At 36.6% G+C, this 22,240-nt stretch overlaps 1 protein-coding gene across 1 annotated transcript in view; it reads right to left on the reverse strand.

The window, feature by feature from the left end:
* Positions 1 to 1,170: 1,170 nt before the first annotated feature.
* Positions 1,171 to 22,240, reverse strand: part of PAXIP1 (PAX interacting protein 1) — a 37,042-nt gene continuing 15,972 nt past the window's right edge. Inside the window, 16 exon segments of the mRNA XM_062621471.1 lie at positions 1,171 to 1,959; positions 2,429 to 2,493; positions 3,069 to 3,144; positions 3,228 to 3,362; positions 4,359 to 4,459; positions 5,901 to 6,069; positions 6,940 to 7,042; positions 7,428 to 7,495; positions 10,061 to 10,104; positions 10,241 to 10,425; positions 10,973 to 11,094; positions 12,432 to 12,569; positions 12,775 to 12,870; positions 13,820 to 13,914; positions 14,714 to 15,443; positions 18,283 to 18,921. Of these exon segments, the coding sequence (XP_062477455.1) occupies positions 1,948 to 1,959; positions 2,429 to 2,493; positions 3,069 to 3,144; positions 3,228 to 3,362; positions 4,359 to 4,459; positions 5,901 to 6,069; positions 6,940 to 7,042; positions 7,428 to 7,495; positions 10,061 to 10,104; positions 10,241 to 10,425; positions 10,973 to 11,094; positions 12,432 to 12,569; positions 12,775 to 12,870; positions 13,820 to 13,914; positions 14,714 to 15,443; positions 18,283 to 18,921 (2,778 nt within the window). The 3' untranslated portion in view covers positions 1,171 to 1,947.

Raw genomic sequence — 22,240 nt, forward strand, 5'->3', positions numbered from 1 at the left:
AACTGTTGAGAGATCATCTCTCTGCAGGGCTCCTTAACTAAGTCAGGTTTTAGAGATATTCTCTCCCTCCACTGACAGTAAAGGGAGACTAGACTTGCCAGGTCTACACTTGTGAACAATTTAAGTAATTTGCTTAACAACTCAGACCACAATTAACTCCCACTGCAACTGCTCAGTTTTTTTAGTTTTACTAATTTTAAAAGTTAAAGTATTAAATCATGTCATTGACCTCCAATCTCAGGTCTCCATGTTAGACTTTTTCTTAATCTATCTCATAATGAAGAGGAAGCTGTTTGTATGGAGAGCTGAACATCACACTAAGAAAAAGCACATAACTCATTACAAGTACATGGCATTTGGGGAAAATTAGCATTCTCTCCCACCCTCTACCATACCTTTTTAAACTCCAATTCACTTAAAACCATCTTGACCCAAAGCATAAAATTCTCATTTACTACATTTTATCACCCTGCCAACAGTAGCACTGACAGATATTTTACCATTCTGTTTAGCATCACGCAGCCCCTTATTGCTTACATTGCCAAATACGGGAGTAACTTGGGATAGCTGAAGAACCCAGAGGCTGCAGTAACAGGCAACAGTCACAGAACTGACCTCCATGGGACTTCACTCATCTTGAAATTTACTGCCACTGTGTTCTCACTGCTCGAGTTTGTAATTTGTTTAAGCACTTCACTGAACTGAGGCATGGGAAGAATGGCAACAGAAATAGTGGTCAAATATCAGGTGGATTTACATTTTAACCCATAGCACAAAATAGAGATTTGAAATTACTAATCTCTTGGTAGAAACCTTTGTATAAGCTAAAAATAAAAGTTTACCTCAGTTTAATGATACTGTATTTGTCAAAGCTTTCCTGTAAAATGGTTCTGCGTAGAATACAGAATGCCTGGAAAAAAATAAGCTATTGTTTAAAGTATTTTTTATCTTGCATTTTGAATTGTTCTGTGAATGGGTCACAACCTGCTATAATATGCTTGATGCCATACAGACAAGTGAATACCTGCACTCCACAAGAGTTCAACACCTTGTTGATAGAATAAATACTTTCAGGATAAGTTTTTCACCTGCTAGAACCTAAACTGATAAAAATGGTAAAGTCAGATTATTAGAACCGTATGTGTATTAGGAAATACAACTGAACATGGATTCGGGAGACTGGTTTTTAGTATTTATTTAGGAAAACTCACTATACAAACAAAAGTTATCACAACAGCATAATATGCAGGGTTATAGTTTTTCCTTCCTTCAAGCTGTTTTTTTTTTGTTTCAGTAAAAACACATGTATACATTTACAATGATTCCCCTTTAAAGCACTGGGATTCCATATATTAAAACATACCTGGTAAAATAAGCTTAAAATAATTTTACATTGCTTGGAAAAAGATTTGAGTAATTTACTCTTACCAGAGTGCCATTGTTGCACAGTATTCAAAAAAATGAACCACCACTAAAATAGAGAGTAAAACATTTAAAAGTACATTTATTTAAAATGTGGGCAAAATATCAATATAAAAGAAAATAGAGTATAAGAAATAAAAATAAAGTACAAAACATTTTCATCTTCAACAACCATAATTTAATAGATAGCAAGCCCTTTTATTTGTACATCCAAATTACACTCTTGGCTGAAGTACCATCATTTACGTTAAAATGTTTAAAAACGGGGTCATAATACCTAAAGTGGGCTTTCTTAAAATGGCAGTATAATACAAAACATAGTAAATTATGTTTCAGCATAATAAAATTACACATCCTAAAAAAGATGCAGTTTATTTTTGCTTTCCTGCTTTAAACTGCTCATCATCCCTAGGAAAACAGCTGGAAAACAGCATCCACAGGAAGTTTTAGTTGCTTTGTACAATGGCTGAACAGCTAGATCTAATGCTCCAAGCATTCCGAAGCAGTAAGGCATTTCATTATCCATCAAGTAAATTTATATGTAGGTTTGTTAAGAAAGAACAACTTTAAGAAATGACTGCAAAATAGAACTTATATGAAAAAAAAGCATGCATAAAGACATAGAACAGACATGTTAAAAGCATGCATAAAGACACTGGTCCCTTCACTATATTTATCAAACAGGGTTTAGAATCTTCAGTAAAAAGCTGTTTTCCTCATCTGCATGGAACTTGTGACAAACGCTTTCCTTAATGGCGATTTTTTTTCCTGTTGCTTACAATTCTACTACTCTTCTTTTCTGACAAGCCTACCTCCCACCTCCACTGAAGTATTTCCTATCAAGATAATTTCACTTTGAATTTAAGATAGGTTTCTGCTTGTTAATCTACCCTCCTATCAAGGAAACATTACACATCCTAAACATTTATAAACCATTAGGTTCCTAATTAAGAAAAAATTAACTACCACACTTCCCTAAGCAGCAGACAGGCTTTACAGAAAAAGGATATGATTCATAATCCAGTGTTTGAGTAAGTACTCCAGTCAGGACAAACTCTGCATTGTGGACATCTAGAAATATGGAAAATATGCATACAGTTTACAACCTAAGAAGACATTCTTCCTCATTCTGCACACGTGTCAGGAGAGGCCACTCAGTACCTTTCCACCCCCTCAGACAAAGGCATAAGAGAGTACTGCCTGCCAGTACCAGGGCCATCACACACTGCATGCCATGAATATTTGACTTCCCAGTGCACACAATGTCCTGGTGTTCTATGCTCAGGCTAAAATAACTAAAGTGGAAAAACCTTAAATCTTTAACTAACTCGATTACCCAGTAATCTTGTCTCACCCAGGACTGAAGCCTCAAGTTCAAGCCTACCCTTTCCAGAGATTTACGGTGACTTAGCTATAAAATACCTCAATTAGAAATACCTAGCAGACAGCTGGCTCAGGTTTCTCCATGTTTTGCAGGATAGACCATGTATTCTACTATTATCTGAAAGCTTCAAAAGTTGTCTGTACTTGTAAAGTAGTAATAATGATAATAATAAAAACAAAATGACAGCAATACTGTTCAAATTACATTGAATTTGATATTATATATATCAAATTCTTATACATACCTATGAGCATATACATACCTATGGCTCTTGCGAAATATTCTCGACATAAATGAAGGTCATTTTCACAGGAAATCAAGATTATCTCTGGCAAACTCTAAACAAAAGAAACTAATTGTAAGCTCAGAATAACACAGTAAAATATTAACAGTAAATTTTAGAAAGCAACACTATACACACTTTATTCTGCTTATGCTCCATGAGTTTTCGAAAAGAAGGTTGTTTAGATAACACTTTTCCTCCTGCACATTCCACAATAGCTTTCATGGTGGAAAGGCTGGGACAAATTCCAGGTGTAATGTAAAAATATTTTCCCTAAAAAAGAAAAGAAAGAATAAGAGAAAGAATCTTGTTAACTGATATCTGCAACACATTGTTTTATTATCATGTGACTTTTCTCTTACACAATCATGGAGCCGACTTTGTAAGCTGATGTTAGGTATCACAGCTTATGGTAACAAATTCATCAGCTGATGAGTTGTCCTTTACTACCACTGACGTTTTTCCTGGAGGGGAAACCCCACAATGTGAACAGCTTAGATGTGCCTCTTTCAACACCTGTAAAGTAAGTGATCTTTCAAGAACTTCCAGCTGTTAAGTAATAGCCAATTTATTACTTCCTGACAAAAATTTTACTACTACTCGACTAATACAGGTGATCACAAAGTAGATTATCTCTGTTATGTGAACTGCAAAACTGAGTGAAATGTAGTATTTAGATTTAAATGCCCCTTTTTTAGGTGGTTTGCCTCCATAAATAGTCTCAAATTCAGTTACGCTGAAGAATCTCTAGCAACTTGGACCTTCAGACACCTCTCTGCACTGTATTGCAATTGAGACATGAAAGCCATCTTGCAGCATTCTAGCAAACAGCCTGGTGGAAAGTGAATTCTTCAAGGCAAATCAGACTAGACCTCCCTGAGGCTGGAGTGCAAATCACTCTAAGTTTCACATTTTTATGGGCTAGTGTAAAATAAAAAAGAAACAAAAATCCCCAAATAAGTCCCCTCCATAAGTGGCTTTTTACAAGTAACAGAGCAATGCCCTCAATTTTCTAAGGGAACACGTAATGCATATTGAGCATATGCTGAGCTTGGTTTTTTACAGGATCCAGTCACTTGAAGCTTAGATCCATCCCAACAATGCTCAGGCAGGAAACAGGCTTAAAGGCAAAAATTAAATTTATAACCAATTCTTCATGTTATAGGATAGTCCGTTTTACTGTCCTCAGCTACAAAACCTACAGCTCCCATGCTGAAAAAATTACATTGAAAAGCTCCAACTACTTAAATGCCATTTTAAACTGCATACCTTGAACAGTGGAGCTACTTGTGCTCTCTTTAGAGACTCCTCTAAACTAAAGCAGAAAAGCACCTCAGCTTCAGCGTCTCTGAGCACAAAGTTCTGCTCATCTGAAAAAGAAAGACTGATGGTGTAAAACACACAAAAGACAAAAACATCCACGTAACCCAGGACATAATCTGATCAGAAAATGCTGGTGGCAGTGTGACTCCAAATGGTAATAAACAACTACTGATTTTAACATGATTATAGTATCTCATTTTATTAGGGCTCTTACAACTGTGACCCACAATTACTTGGGAGACAAAAGAACTGTGAGTGCATTTTACACTTGTAAACCTAGCAATAGCCACTGTTCTTCTAACTTACTGGAGTAGCTTCCTAAAGTTTATTGGTTGACTCTCTACAAGCAAAGGAGCAAAACAATTACATTTAAATTCAAATCACTGTGACAACCTATGCGAGCCCAGAAAGTGCCTTAAACTCTTCACACACCAGTAACAGAAAACTTTGTTTCTCTTGTCCTGATATCCAGCTGATTTTTCACCTTTTATTAGGGATGGAGTTTCAGTTTTAACTTTACCTTTCCACAAAAAGCTGAGTCAAATGTATTTCTAAATCAGATGTAATTCAAAACATCTAAGTTTAAAGAACAAAAAAAATTTATATGGAGAACAATTTGGTCTTCCCAAGGACAATCTGACAACCTGCAAGAGATGTGTTAATACCTTAAGACAAAGAAAACCAGTAGGTCATTTTTCGTAAACAACTGCCATGTATTCCATCACTGTACTAGGTACACAAGTGAAGGCAGCCCATTAGCTAAAAATTGACTAAACTTCAGTAGTCAGCAAGTACAGTACTTCAAATAATACACCAAAACAGTCGTCCTTTTAAACCTCCAGACTTTCTTTATCTTCTAATAGCTTCCAAATGGATTGATTTCTCAGTTCACCAATGCTGAACCAAGTAAGTTGCCTTCTTGAGATTTAAAAAAAATTGTTTGCTGGTTTATTGGTTAATCATCCATAGATTTAAGCCTTCATGATCATGGTTAGGCAGCACATTATATATATATTTTTTTTGCAAGAAAACAAGTAAAAAAGCATAAAACAATCATAAACCAAATCACTGGCTTTTAAGAAGTCTTAAAACTAAGGCAACCACAGGTAAAATCCACAAATGGCTACACAAGAAATACAATGCTTAACAGCCAACTAACTTAATCCCGCTAAAACAAACTTATAAAGGATGTTTCTACTTCATTTAAGGGAAAAAAAGCCTGTACTAAATCAAATTAAAACTGAATGAAACAAAATGCCTGCTGAAAGAGGACTAAAATTTTTTTTACAAAACCTTCTACATAGTTCTTCAAAAGCTGTGAATTATGATAGTCAGACTTGTTGTTACAATCTTTGCTTTCAAAAACTAAACATTTTAGAGAACTGGCAAGAAACACTTAAGTCAGAAGTCAAAATAACAAAGTATATTTAAATACACTTGCCAGTGAATCTTAAGTTTACTATAAAAATTGTTACTAGTTTAACTTACCAACAAACTTCTGGCATTTGAAACACTCTTCTAACCACTCTGGAGTTACTATGTGCTTGACTACAGAAATTGCGGTCAGGAACTTGACAGTTCGGGTCACTTTACTTGCAATTAGATGGGTACATTTCTGAGCAGATTCTGCTACTTCACCTCCAAGGATATACAGTTTCTAAAAGTTGCACAAAAAACAAATCAGAATGGAACAGTCCCTTAAAATTGCAGGGGAAAAAAAAAGAAGAATCATGCCATCAAATAGAACTAAGCTCCTAACGAAACAGTAAATAGAGGATATTTCTGTATTACAGTATTTTTTTTACTAAAGGTGATTAATTTTGACAGAGTTTATAGCATTGAAAACCCAGTATTTCCAGACATAAATTTTACCTGGCAAGAGTGAAAGTAAAAAAAACAAAACAACCCTGTGCTTCAAACCTCAGCCAAGATGTGAAAAAATACATAAATTAAACGTTCTTTTGGAAAGAATATTTAGTAATTATTAAGGTTCAAGGAATGATTAGATTTTTATAGTGTTAAAAGAATGTTACAAATTACTTAAGAGTTTTGAGACATCTTTATTAGGGAACACAACAAAACCTCCATGGGAACCTATTATCTCACACCTGCCGTAAGTTTTGTCATCAGCTTTCTGTGAAGCATTTAGTATTAGATAACAACTACACTAGAAGAATCTTGGGTTTTATGCAGTACAGCCATCACTACTGTTCTCACCTAAATTTGCTAACGAAGTTTGCTGATTCAAAACAAATGGGGAAGGGGCTTTCTTGCTGTTTAAAACAACTGAATGGGAAGAAATAACAACTAGCGTAGAAGTGTGAAGTAGTTAGCTAAAGCAGAACAGTTACCAAATAAAACTCCCTTCACATAAATCTACACTCTAACTTCAGCCCCTATAAGTATGGGGTTTTATCCACTAGCTACATGCTAATCAAGTATATGCTACTTAATCAAGACAACTGAACATCAAGCAAAAAGTTACCAGATGTTTCAATGTATTTCACAAGACAATCATGAAAGTCACCTTAATGTACTGTTGAACTTGCATAGGTTCAAATCCTGTGAAAAGCACCATTGGTGTCAGTTCTGGGGTGAGTTTTTTAGTAGGTGGGGGCAAGTCTTCAATCCTACAAAACGTGAAATACAGCAGAATGTGAAGTCTGGGCCCAAAACAGTATTACTTTAAAACTAGACAAGCACACTCTTGCAACTTCTACCAATGGAAATGCTCAGATGAATAAGAATTAGACAGGATCAATCTTCTTCTGAAGAAAAACTTACTACACTGAGAACAAAACATATTCTCCTGCTTCTGTTCTCTTCCAATTCTCTTACTACTTCACTCAGTATTGTTTTATTACTACCAGTTGAGCAGCCAGCAATGTGCAAAAAAAACCCATTAATGGTTATTTCAATTAGCAGGACACAGGACGAAAGCAGACTGGTGGCCAGCTGACACTGCTGTGGAATGTCAATCAAGGACTACTGGCATCAATGGCTCGCTATTCTTACCTTGCTCTTTTGGAAGACGGCTGAAGACTGGATTCATTTTGCTTTGGTTTCAAAGGCAACCTCACACCCTGAAATTAGACCACCTACACGTTTGTATTTGAATTGAACAGGGAAAACAACTTCTGCTCTGAAAGAGGAAAACTATACACTGATATTCTGAGACTTTATTAAAGAAACTTAAAAACAAATGAAAGACACATACTACAGAACACATACTGTAAGCAACAGGTACACCTATTGCTTATACAACTGACTCGAGCAAAGCTGAGCATTAACCAGAGCTTCTCCACAAAGTCATGTAACCACTTAAGTTTATAAAAACTGAAATACTGTAGGACATTTTTTTCCTTTAAATAAAGCTGATATTCATCAAAAGAAAATCTAAATAATTAAATGAGAAAGAGACTGAAAAAAACTGCCCATTTGTTAAATACATTAAGACCGGTGCTTAAGAATCAACAGAGAACAGTGACACCTGCATTTTACACACTGAAGTTCCCTAGTCACGTAAAGAGAAGCTCCAGAGGATGCTCAGGTACTCATGGACAGACATTCACACCTCTATAGTACTAGGTGAGCCACTACAGCATTTCCTCAGGGATAGAGAAATGTAGCTTTTAGGCTGTCCTTGGCCTGAGTAACTTGAAATCACAGCTGTCGGCTGCAGCAGTGTGTGACTTATACTCCTTTTTAACCTTCAAATTTACACCTGAAATTTAATGAGGAATGCTGGAGGCACATGACCAGGAAGACAGGCAGCATTATTCTAGCCTTGCTGTGAGGACAGTCCTTTGGGAGGAACAGGCCACAGAAGTTTGTTCCCTACTCTCAGGATGTGCATTTTTATGCCAGACAATCACTAGTAAGAAAAGCACACATGCCCACTTTTTGATAGACATTTTGACTATGAAAATGCAAAAGGTAGAGGCATCAACAGTGTTTGAAAGACATCTGTCATCAGAAGAGGAACCCATACGTTAAATCCCAAGACAAACAGAAATGCCTGCTGTGAAGGCAGAATATCTGACGCTTCCACATGCCCAGCATTTTCTATTACCAAATCATATTCTTCATGCGTAAGCATCCTGAGGGGAGGTGGACAAGATTACCTCCAGAAATCTCCTTCAATCTAAATTATAAGATTATCACTTCACACGGGTAAGAAGGGTCCCCATACAGTAAATACAGAAACAGCTTCTGACCCCTAAGTTCTCTCTATTTGCTACGCAAGATGAAATACGGATCACTACTTGGTCTGAGTCACACATAGAAGGCAAAAGACCGATTTTAAGATGTGCTCAACTGCAGTGTGAAAGCAAAGCGTGGTGGTAACAAACCAAAAACTAAGTTAGTTAAGGCTATTTTAAAGATCAACAGTGCATACTGGATCTCCTTGAAGATGTCTCTTGTCACCAGTAGAATGCATCCTTCTTCAGAAAAATATACGCATTTTTAAAAGACCAATTTCCTAAAAATTAATTTCCTAAGGGCCCAGAAAACAACTCCACGGGGGTCTAGAAGGAGAATATTTCAAACTTATGGCCAGGGATACAGTAGTGGCCATTTCTAAAGCTGAAAAGTATGAAAACAACAAATAGTGCCTTGACACCATTTAAAGTATTAGTACAAGTTAAGTTACAACAGTTACTAAGCTCCTCTTTTTTGAAGGGTATACAAAATGACTAAGTGATCCAGAGGTACGGCAAAACATTTTTGTGCAATATAAAACATTATCTGATAGTCACCTGTTGTACAAATAAACTGAAAGCTCACTACCTCAAACTGGGATTTACCTTCATCAAGATAACCATTTTCACAGTGTCTATCAAGTATAAATCTGAAGTGGGAAGTCAATTTAAAATACAAAAACTGAAATAGTTTTCTACATATTCAAAACATGGAAACAGTTCAGGAGATAAGTTGCAGTTTCTACCTCAGCTCTTACACCTGTCTAATGTTTTGCATGTTTCATAGAATACACTACATCTCAAGAATTCAATGTTTTATATCTTTTTAAGGTACATTCTTCATTATTCATTTACACTGCTGTTACTTTCAGGGTTACCAACTACACTTTTTAAAGCATAATATATTTTTAGACTATAAAATATGTGGTATATATGCCCATGATTTTAGTTCTTATGCTATTTCTAAGAAATGATATAAAAATACCATATTTAAAGATAAAAAGACATATTTAGTTCCACCCTTAACTTTCATTATCTATCCTATTTAAAATCTAGCGAATATTCCAATAAAATTCTTAACTCATTTTAGGTGTTCTGACTTAAAAACCCTTAGTGGCCTGATTTTCGTATAGTGTTAGGTAGTGACTCAAAAAATATTATGCCCTTTCTAAAGGTCTGATTTAAAAATTGAAGAGTGAAGCACTAGACCAAGATGCCTCAAAAGTAACTTGATTTTGTATATCATAGCACAGCTCCTGCAAAAGATTTCTCAACATTAAATAAAGAAAACATTTATAGAGTAGCAGGAAGGACAGCCAGGAAGTTCAGTATGATTTTGTGCAAGTCCTGCTAGCATGCCGCTCACACCATATACACATGTGCTCCCACATTAAAAACACTTAAGAGTGATCTTGTAAGAACAACTGAATACATAGTTCAACATACCATTAGAAGTTCTGGTGATACCTTTAATGGGACTCTCCAAGCATCTAGGAAACAAAGAACAAAACAAAAATGAAACCATTGCAAAGTTATTTGCAACTATTTATAACACATGCTTCTATTGATTAAACAGGTGCATACATAAATGCTGCAGAACACGAATTTTGGGAGCGAAACTCTTACCGAGAAGGTTTAGAACTAGATGTTGACTAGGAGAAAGTGGATCTTGGAGACTGAATACTGTATACCGACTGTGCTGTATCTGCCGTAAAGCTTCAAAATTTCCTAGCAGGATGTCACAGAGCCACTGCGCATTTACACATGGTATTCTCCACTCTTTAGCCTTCTCATACTTCAAGCCACTGGGCCTTGTTGTTCAGAAGAAAAAAAAAATTCAGTTAAATAGACAGAATAGCAATTTCTGATAGTTAAGCCTAAAATACCAGTATTTCTGTGTTGGCCTATTATCTGTTCTAACTGTCACGAAGTAGATACTCTCAGAAAATACCTTTGTTCTACATACCAAAACAATTCAATTAAGGGAAAATTTCTGCCCCAAATGGAATGAAGTTAGATATGGATTTAACTTACTTATTCCCTCCTCCAATGTTTTAAAAGAATAATTAAAAAAATCCCTTTATTTATTTGTAGATGATGTTAACAGATGTAATACTGAAAAGAAGTGAAATCAGAAATTACTTTTATTTTGCCTGTCTTCAGACCAAATTTATCACGTAGCAGTGTGCAGTAATTTATTTCAAGAAACAACATCACTAAGTTTACTGCTATTAAGCCACAGAATTGATTAAAATTAACATTCTTATAATGAGATGTAACTAGCACCTCTCATTAAGAAAAGCACTAACTGGCAATAGGCTACTGGGAACGTGAGTACTGTGGAGACAAACCACTTACTCTTTACAGATGAGAACTGTATTGCTGCGACACAGGTAGCCTGTGTATTTGGCACCTGCTAGATAGGCCATTAGTTTGAGGTCATCTCTGTCGCTGTCAACAAAACCTGTCACAGAAATTATCTACAAATAGAAAGAGAGAGTGACAAGTAACTGAACATAAACGGTACTTAAAAACCACTCCTACTGAAAATACTTTTCTGTTATTTTTCTATATTACAATGAAATATATGGTACCATAACTAGGACATACAGGCACTTCATTAAAACATGGCTTGTAGGATACATAAAGTACAATTAAAATGGATTTGTTTATACATAAAAATGTCAGGTTTCTAGCACTAGTTCTGACTCATTTTCATTCTGCTGGTCAGCTTTTACTCATTTTTAAAGACTACATTTTTACTATGAAAAGAACTCATACCTAGTTTTCTTCTCACGTCTCGCCTCTTTTCAGCTGCTCTTTATATTCAGGGAGACAGAGAAATGTTTAGACTTACCTGACCTACTCTACTTTTAATATCTCGTGAATGCTCTGCTTTACTCTGCCATGAAGCCAAATAAACTCTGCCAGCTGATCATAGGTGGGGAACTGTAATTCCACTTCTTGCGCTCCTACCCTTAGTCTTGCCAAATTTTCATTTTGGCCATTTGCTCCTTTTATTTAGGAAATGGCAACAGCAATTTTGTTATTGATAGTAAACTACATTTGTTACTTTACAAATCACATTTACTACTAACCACTGTGTTCACATGCATATAGTTATGATGTCATTTTACCAAACCTGTATTTCTTTTCATGCCTTTTAGAACAGGCTAGTAGCCAGGCTGTCATCCTGTACGTATGCATCTAGCACATGACATACTTTGGCATCTTGTTTTATACTGCAGTGTATTTCAAGATGTACCTGATTCATCTGCAATTTTATCTTTCAACCCCACAAAATTCAGCTTCCTCAGTGCTCCTCATTCCACAGGCTACTGACCTGTGATCTCTATTCTCTGATTAACAGCATGGGCTTCCTTTTTTGACATTTGCTAAATACTGACCCAGAAACAGAAAAAAACTCAAAAAATCCCTTCAAAATAACTGGGTTTTGGTAAAGGAAGCATATACTGCTAGACATACAGTTAATAAAAACCTACACAGCTTGGATTCCTGCCATCTTCCTATGTTTAACTTTTGTAATCTTTGCACCCTAGTTTCTAAAACAGTACTTCACACACAAACACGTTAATAGGCGTTACTACTCCCACCTGCTCAGAGCACAGCAAGCCTTGTAAAGCACTCTGAACCACCCAGTAGTAAGTACCACATCAACACGACTTTAAGATTAACAAAAGCTTTTTCTCGGTGACAAAAGAAATGTACATTTTGCTTCGAGTTACGTGCTTGTTAGCTGTACTTTTATGCTGCTCATGAAACAAACATTCCTTAGAAGTAAGTTTTTTCTTCTTACATGTTGAGAGCATGGCTTTCCTCCTGGTGGAAATGCCACTGGAAAATGAAGGGCTCGATGAGGTGGTACCATTTTCTTCTTCTTCAAGACTGAGTTCAGCCAATGTGCTGTAATACATCTCTTCCTTTCTCTTAAAGCCTATGAACATATGCATAAACAGCTTTTGAAATCCAAAATACATCTTATTTAAACCTTCTGTAATAAACAACAAATTGTGAAAAGCACATCACAAAAAATTTTCATTCTGTACTTGCAACCTAAGCATGAAGTGCATACTGAAAAGCCCTACCTTTACAGTAATAAAATGGAAGCATGCATGAATACACGTCACTGGTTTGCTTACCTGAGCATACATGTTACTGACTTGGCTTTCACAAAGAAGATGTGTACATCTACTCGTAAGGGTAGGGTCCACTGTCCCACCATGTGCTTGAATGATCTGGTAAGAGAACAAGCCCAGAAGATATAATACGTAACAATTTTTAAATTATCCTAAGAAATAAACAGCCTGAAATGAAAGACTACTCTTTAGGACACTGCCACCATTAGTAGTATTCCACTGAATAGTTACCCCCCAGAAAAAGGTTTCTTATCTAGCTTAAGAACATTTTTGAAAAACAATAAAAAAAAATGAAATGGAGAAAACAAAATTAAATATGCACCTTTCCACTGAGATACAAAAAGTTTACTTTTTTTAGAATTAACAAAAAGATAAATAAACAAAAATAACCCTTCTCACTTTTATTTTTGCAGTATAACTATTAAACAGTTTTTCTATTTAATTCTATCTCAGCAATAAATACAAGTGCTGTTAAAAATGTCAACAGCTTACTTGATTATGCAAAATTGTAGGGAAAATTCAACTATAAAATCCATCAGAAGTTTCTGAAGAACATCAAAGTCCTCTCATTTAGGAAAGGATACAATCAGATTTTTCTGAAAAATAGAAGTTGGCAAAAAATAGAAACACTCTATTCTTCCATCTTATGCACTCAGGTGGATACCTCACAGGCTACTAAATGCCAAGATTATATGCAAGAAAAGAGTCTTTTTATACAATCAAGTTTCAGATAGCAATGCTATACTACATTTGCTGTACTACAGCTGTCTGACTAAAAACACAAATAGTCGGGAAATAGTTAAAACTGCAACTATTTTAGCTAATGTTCTGACTAAAGACCTAATGCAACCAGGCTGCACATCTAAAGCACTTTTATTACTTTTCCTGGTCAGCTGCAGTTGAATAATGGCTTTTAGGTTCTAACACAAACATTACACAAAAGGATGCCTAAAGAGTAGCGCTGAAATATTTCCAATAATTAATTTTAGAATTTCGTTACTATGACATTATGTTATCATAGTTTTTTCAAAACACAACAGAATCTTACCCGTTTCCAGGTCGCTAACAGCTGTTTGTCAGACATCTGTTCTGGGTAATCAGCAATGGCAAAGACACAGCCCAGCAGGAAATACTCTTCTGGAACTAGAATAGTTTGGCACATGAAAGAACAAAAAATTAAACATTTTCAAGTCTGAAAAGTTAATCTCAAAACACACTTCCTACACTAACCTTTCCTATTACCAGGATATAACATTCATTTAATTGTGAACTAAATCTTTCTTGTAAAAAGCAGGATTCAAAATTTCAAAGCTGACAGCCACATCTAAAGGCACAGTTCAGCCCTGGCTTTGTTTTTTGTTCTTGGCTGTTTTTTTTCTCCTGAAGGAAGAGAGGCTGAAGGGGCACCAAAAGGAAAACGTAACTTACACTTTTATATTGATTAGCTATGAATAGTCAAACAATGAAAAAGCTTTCAGTTCTACTAGGATGGACAGAATTCAAAGGTATGACAACTTTACCTCTGAAACTGAATCCTCATTAATTTACTAGTATTTCCAAAATTTAAGCTGTCTTTCCAGTTGTTATGCTGTTAGGAAGACTTCCCCCTTGCCCTCTTCCAAAGGGGAAAAAATAAATTAAGAATCTACAGTATGGGTATGCACTGACTAACGCTGTTCTCCTAGTGTAATTTATACGCTAGTGGCAAAAATTATACATCTGAAAAGAGAATGTTCTCCTGCTTTTTCAGGTTACTAGATTATCCTTAATTAGAATTGAAATCTATTTGCCTAAAAATTAGTAGAACAGCTCCCGAGCCACGAATGGCATTTCTAAGTCTTACAACCCCATACAACCCAGCACTATTTCCTGATATTCTAACCCACATTATGTCATGTCATTAGCCACTTCTTTCCAGGATCAGACGGCAATGACTACTAACTCTCTGCTGCTGGATCGTGTCCAAAAAGAGGCTGCTGTTGCAGTTGTTGCTGTTGCTGCTGGTGGTGCTGCGGCTGCTGGGCTGCAACTTGATGCTGTAGTGCTTGAGATGTCTGAGTTAAGTGTTGTGTTGCCTGATTCTGCATTTGCTGTTGCTGATGCTGTTGGTGTAATCGCTGTAAGTGCTGCTGCTGCAACTGCTGCTGCTGTATTTGCTGATGATGATGTAGCTGTTGTTGTTGCAGATTCTGTTGCTGTAGCTGCTGCAGTTGTTGCTGCTGTAGCTGCTGTTGCTGCAACTGATGAAGCTGCTGTTGCAAAGCATGCTGCTGTTGGAATTGGAGCTGTTGCTGAGGACGGTGTAGCTGCTGTTGCGCATGTAACTGCTGCTGTGGAAACTGAAGCTGCTGCTGAGCGAACTGGTGCTGCTGATGAACTTGCTGTTGCTGCTGTGAAAACTGATGAGGCTGTTGCTGTTGGAAGGACTGCTGGGAAATCTGGGGTTGCTGCTGCTGCTGCTGTTGTAGCTGCATAAGTTGTTGAGGTTGAAGGTGTAAAAGAGGATGGTGCTGCTGCTGCTGCTGCTGCTGCGCTTGATGTGACTGCTGTAATAAATGTGTCTCTGGTGTTAGTTTCACTTGACTAAACAGCACCACATTTGGATGTCCCTGTTGGCTATGATTTACTTGCTGTTCTAAACTTTTTGTAGGTGCTGAAAGTGATTGTAATATCTAGAAAACAAAGATTAATTTTGTGACCTTTTTGTTGTCATTCATACTGGGAAAATACAACTATCAAAAGAAAACCTACACTTAAATACATTGTGAGCTAAAAGAAAAAAACATCTTTAACTGTTAATAGCAAAATGAAAAGACATGACTTACACATAAAAAAGCATGAAGCTACATGCGGCTCCTAATATAAGGCAATGTACATTTTAGAAAAATTTAAGATAAAACCCATCCCTGTATTATTTTTATCTCCAACAGCATTATAAGTATCATTACTGTATTAATTACTACATTGATCAACTCTATCAACTGTAATACCATTTTACGACCCTGTTAGCCTGCTAAGTTTAAGGTTTAGTTCCATAGTCTCTAAGTCAAAAATTGCTAATGATGCCTGTACTAATTAGTGCTGTTTGAAACACGGGAACTTAATATAACCTTCCTTTCTTTTGAACCAACTCAGGAATTTTTATGTAGCTCTACTTTTTAAACTGAATCCAAAATACAAACATTTATCTGCTGAGCACTAATAGTTTCTTGTGGAAAAAAAAAATAAACAAATACCCAAACAAACAAAAAACAACTAACCAACTCATACTGCAGAATAATAGATTTAGGTTTATAAAGAGCGCTAAAGTAATCTGAGTTTAATTTCACTTGTAGATAACTGTTAAGAGAAAAATAATTTCCTACTAAGCACACAGAAGTTACCAGGTGAGCTTTTAAAGTATCAGAGAAGGAAAAACTAGGCAAACTCCTAATAGATTAGGAAGAGTTCTATATATTCATTAAAGTATTTTAATATAAACTACCTATTAAAAATTAGAAGGAGCAATAGGGAACTCTAAACTTGCCACTGATAATCTTTTAAACATGAAATCAGCTTTGGTGAATCCTGCAAAGCTCGTTTCCTTCATCCACACTATTTCATCACATACAGTGTAAATCTGTGATGTGTGCGTGAGAGAGAGAAGAATCAAAGCACATCAAAGCCAGTTAACTGTATCCTTTCACTGAGATGCCCATCAGCTCTTCATCAGAGGTGGCTCAACTGTTATTTATAATACACTTCAAACATCTCAGGTTTCATCTAAGTAACTTCGATGCTGTTGGTAGAGCATACATTTATAACCATGATTATCAATGCATAACCCATCACTAATGTCTGACAACACCACAGTATAAACATTCAATAACTAAAAATAACATATACAAATAGAATGTTTCCATGGCTGAGTATGAGGAAAAATCGTACTGTTCTCCACAAAGAGTCCCAAAAGTCAAAATTACAAAAGCTTCAGGACACATATTACAAGATAAAGGGATAAAACTTTCAAAAGTATCCTAGGGTTATATTCAGAAAGCAACTTTGTATGTGGAAATGCCTTATGACTATAGATCTTGCCATTCAGCAAAAATCTGAGGTTCAAATTAAACATTAACTTTCCAAGATTATGCACCAAGACACGGAATACACTCAAGACTGGTCCCCAAGTAGGATACAAAGTACAATTTAACCTAGCCAGAGGGAAGTTATAAGGAAAAATATAGAACCGGTATTCCTCCCTTTAGGAAGCAGATTCACAGTTCTAAGATACAAAGCTTTCTCCACTTGCTGGAACTAGGACAGCAATCTACACAGCAGCCTGATACAGTACTCGAGTAGAGTTCTTGAAACACCATAGTCAAGTCCCTAGTCTAACAGACTTCTGGAGAACAAAGTCTAGCCAAAGCATGATACTATGAACTGCCCTACAGCTCTATAAATATTACTTACAAAAAAATACTTCCACAGGAACTAAAGAGTACAGTGACTGGGCTGTAGGAGATGTGGCGTTCAGCCAACTTAGCAGGCGTGCCAACTGACTAGGACATTGGTGGTTCTTACTGCGGTCCTCACCCAGAAGTTTCAGTCCGTAACAATTCAAGGCACTGAGAAGAGGAATCTAAGACTCGGTTTTAAAAGCAAGCCTGTATTTCCATTTCATATTCAGAAGTCATACAGGCAACGAAGAATCAACTTTACTGAGTGGCTACACTTTTTGTGTTTAAGTACTCGCTGTAAGCTTCTATAATATTCAGGCACCTTTGAAAGTTTTACCATCAGATGAACATCCAAATAAATGCATCAGTGCAATTATTTAAGTAAAAGATATGTCTGACATTTACCAGCACCTACTTTTCATATGTTCCCTTCCCGTGAACATCTCAGAATTTCAGTGATGCAAGATATTTCAGTGCATGCTCACTCGCTTTTTATTTTCTTCTAAAATTAAATTCAACACAAAAGCTGAAATTATTTCAACTCTATGAGTGGCATACTAACTTGTGAATTAGGACTTCTGCATCATAATCCTGACTATACTATATAACAACTTAATGACGCCCAACAGAACAACACAGTATAGAACTGAACTTACTGTGAGAACAATTTTACAGTCTTGTGTGTTTATAGCACAAATAATTTCTTTCACTGAATGAAAGGCTTGAAGGGTGTGAAATCCAGTTTCCTGAACTAGCCAAATAATTCTAAATTAATGAGTATTTTTTTTTACTCTTACCAAGAAATCAATACTGAAACTCTGAACCACACTACAGTTAAACACAGCTTTACTCTTCCCAACATTTTTTCCAAACATGTTCTTACTTGTGTGGACCTGTTAGGAACTAAGTTACTTGTTACGTGGAGGTTATGGATTTGGCAATAACTTCTAAGTAATAGGGGGAACTTTTAATACTTTGTACACTTAAAGAACAATAAAAGGAAACTGAAGTTCTTTGATAAGATAGTTCCTAAGAAAAAGTCCAATACCTTATAAATTAAAAATCCAACACTTACATGTGCTACATTTGATGGTCTATTAATCTGCTGAATATCAGCACTATTAGTAATATTCCTTAATGTCCGTACGGCTGGACTCCACGTTGCCATCATATCCTGTCGATCAGAACTCTGGGGACCTTGTACCGAAGCCATTAGATTACCTCTCATATCTGGAGGCAAAATATTACCTGGCACTGGCGGGACATTGGCACATAAATTAATTAACCCAGAGTCTTTCCCTTGAGGCAACCTACGCTTTGCTGCAGATGCCTGAGGGACTTCAGCTGGTGTCCAATTCAAATTCCTTTCCTGCTTTTCTGGAGAGGAATCTGAAGAATCATCAAACATCAGTTCCCCTTTTGCCTTATCAGCAGTAGTAGATTTTGGTGAAAAAACTTGATCACCCAAAGGTGATGCTTCTCGAGAAGACGCTGGGCTTGACAATTTTTCATCAGTACTAGCTTCATTTTGGGAATCTTGTTCTTCATTTTCTGCTTCTTCCTCCTCTTCCTCCTCCTCTTCTTCCTCGTATATAACTAAACGAGGATGATAAGGAGTCTCCTCTTTTTTAGTCTTATCAGCTACAGAATCCAGTACCCAGTCTGGTGTCACAATTTTAATGCTTTCCCGTTTATAAGCGCATTCATATTTTTCCTGGCAGGAAAAAAAAAAAAAAAAATTATTTAAAGACAAAAATTACCAAATAACTTTTTTTGAGGGTAGGGCTAGAGCCTGAAGAGGTAAATCATAGGAGGCTGCCCAACAACAGAAAGTTATCTGAGAAAAAGCAAGACAAAACTACACTGCTGGGTGTAAGCACACAGACCCAAGAGATTAAAAGAAAACCCTCCTCATTTACAGTATAAAGGACTCAGAAAACACAACTGCAGGTTAAGTCTTCACTTGCAAAAACACCCACTACACAAATTGTTCTTGAACCCAATCACCAAAGGATTCAAAAATCATTTAACTGCTTTCTGAAAATGCCTTCAGAACTCCAGCAGCAAAGAACATCACAGTCAACACCAAGATGCAGCTGCCTTTTAGATGGACATTAAGGTGAGTCTAAATACAGTTTATACTTACATTTTCTCCACTAAAAAAAGTCCTTAAAGTAAAAACAAACAAACAAACAAACAAACAAAAAAAAAAACACCAAACGCAAAAACCCAACACACCACCATGAAAAAAGCATTTACAGAAAAATCAGAATTTCACAATAAAGTACAGACAAATATTTACAAGGTGATAACTGATAAAGATGCATTTCAGCAGGAATAAAAGAAACCAGTTAGACAGTTCCCATGCACCTTCTCAGAAGCCCCAAACTGTAATGTTTCCCTCAACTTGGAAGTTACACTTCTGCCCAAACACTAGCTAAATCTTTCCCAGTTACAACATTGACAAATTAGAAAACTTTGTCCCTTCTTCCATCCTTATCATTTCATCATTTGAAGATATATAGAAATAGTAAAACTTCTGTGTTTCCTTTCCTTAGACACAGAACCAGTGCTCTATGTATTCAAACATCCTCTTTGATGGAAACCTCTCACACATATCAACACGGGGGGGGGGGGGGGGGGGGGAAGAAAAAAAAAAAAAGAAGGGAAAACTTTCTGTAAAAGATTTGAAACTAATTCCAGGATCTAATATTTAAAAGTGATTGAATTGGGATTTTCTTTGTATGTCAAACAATATAAATTAACAACCAGCACATTCAGAGGAAATTAATTTAATGTTTGTCAAGAGTTATTTCTACAAGTAAACTGTCATTCATACACAATAAAAAGATTACTGATGAAAACAACTTTATCTGCAGATATGAGTTTTCATTCCTTCTTTGTGGTGAGAATTATTGAGAACATTGTTTTATTACCTTGTGTCTAGTTTAAGCAACCATTTAAGTTTTCTTAGTGTCAAACAGTTCTCACTACAAACTACTGCAGATTCCCTTGTAGTAGTACAGGGAGGAGCAGCAGGACTTAGAAGCATTTTAAGTAATCATCCTATAAAATCACTCCCATTCAGTGATTATGTAAATTAAACAAGATACTTATTTTATCCTACAGATATAAAATGCTACTGTGTTTATTTCAGTTTCTTGAATGAAAAGCTCAAGAGAACATCCTCTGCTCTAAAAAGCTTATGGTTTAAGGCAACACTTCTTAAATGTGTAACATTGTATTGCAGCAAAGCTCTTTGGCCCTGCATTACATTTTGTTGTGATGCAGGAGCCTATGAGGTTGGTGTTCAGTATACCTTTCTAAATCTGCCACAGAAGAAACTTCATGCACTTAAAATCGAAAAACCAACCCTCTCCCCCTTCCCCTCATAAAAATATCCCCCCCCCCCAAAACCTGCAAAAGTTCTTTTAGTATCAAATGAAACAGGGAAGAAAAAGCATTTCCCATATCCACACTTTCTCTTCTCCCAGTCACTGCCAGCCCATGTTTCATTCTAAAGCACTTTTCTACATACTGCACTTATAAGTTTATTTTCATGCATGTATTCTTCTCTATCTTAGTATTAGGTAGTTTACATAATCTCCAAAATATGAAAAGGAACAATAATATACTCAATAACTAAAAGCATCCAAAGAATCATTTTTAAATGAACATCCATTTATTTTAAGTACTTTCGGTCTCTGAACAAACACTCTAAATCAATTATAAATGTATTTCTTCTTCAGGAAGAGAAACACCTGAACACTTCATGAAGTTTCAGTGAACTGTAATAACCAAAGCATTACTAGCATTATAGTAGAGGAGGCTATTCTGATAGGCTCGACTCTGCCTTTAGCCAGTTTCTCCATTTGCATAAAGGCAACAACACTTCACTTCCTACATGGGAACAGGAAGTCAAATGATGGTACTAAATTAGGAGAAGCTGTGGACCCCCTTGAGGACAGAGAGGTCTTAAAGGGATCTGGGTAGAGAACTGGGCAATCACCCACAGTGTTTAATTTAACAAGAGCAAGTGCCAAATTCTGCACTTAGGACCAGGTAATTCCGGCTTTACAAACAAACTGCAGGATGAGAGGCAGGATAGCAGCCCTGCAGAAGGAAGATGTGGAGGTCTAGGTTGATGGAAAGTTAAGTATGAGTCAACAGCATGCCCAGACAACCAAAAGGACAACCAAGTCCTAAGGTGCATCAAGTACAGCATAGGTAGCCTGTCAAGGGAGGTGACTGTCCCACTCTGCACTGCACTGGGGCAGCCTCACCTCAAGTACTGTGTGGTTTTGGGTGCCTCAATTTACCTAATAAGGTCATCAAGCTGTTAGAGTGCATCCAGAGGAGGACACCCAAGACGGTGAAAGGTCTCAAGAGCAGCTGAGGTCACTTGGTTTGTTCAGCTTGAGGAAGAGAAGGCTAAGTGGTGCCTTCACAGAAGTCTACACCTTCCTCAAGGGGTGCAACAGAGGGGGGAGTGCTGATCTCCCCTTTCTGGTGACCAGTGATAGGAAGCAAGGAAATGGAATGAGGCTGCGCCACAGGAAGTTCGGGTTGGACAAAAGGTAAAGGTTGGTCACTGGAACAGGCTCACTGGGGAAGTGGTCATGGCACCAAGCATGTCAGAGCTCAAGGAACATCTGGACGATGCTCTTCAGTGGTACGGTTTAGTTCAAGGACCAAGAATTTGGACTCAATTCTAAGGGTCCCTTCAAACGTGAAATAGATGCTATGATGGAAATGACCTGAAGCATGACTGCTTTATCAGCAGTTGGACACAAATGCTGTGTACTGTTTATCCTACCATCTCTTTCAGAAGTGAACTGAGAGATTCCGAGTTCTCTAAGAAAAAACCCAAACAAACTAACAAACCAATAACAAAAACACCTGTTCCTCCTTCTGCTCTATTTATTCCTAACATGCAAGGGCATTTTATATGATGTTTCGATTCTGTCTTTCATTTTTTGTTCACTGATTCTGTATCTACAGATTTACAAATCATAATCACTAATGACTACGAC

Source organism: Pezoporus occidentalis, unplaced genomic scaffold (genome assembly GCF_034315485.1).
Source record: "Pezoporus occidentalis ecotype Australia unplaced genomic scaffold, CSIRO_AGI_Poc_V1 ctg23, whole genome shotgun sequence".
NCBI classification, from domain to species: Eukaryota; Metazoa; Chordata; class Aves; order Psittaciformes; family Psittacidae; genus Pezoporus; species Pezoporus occidentalis.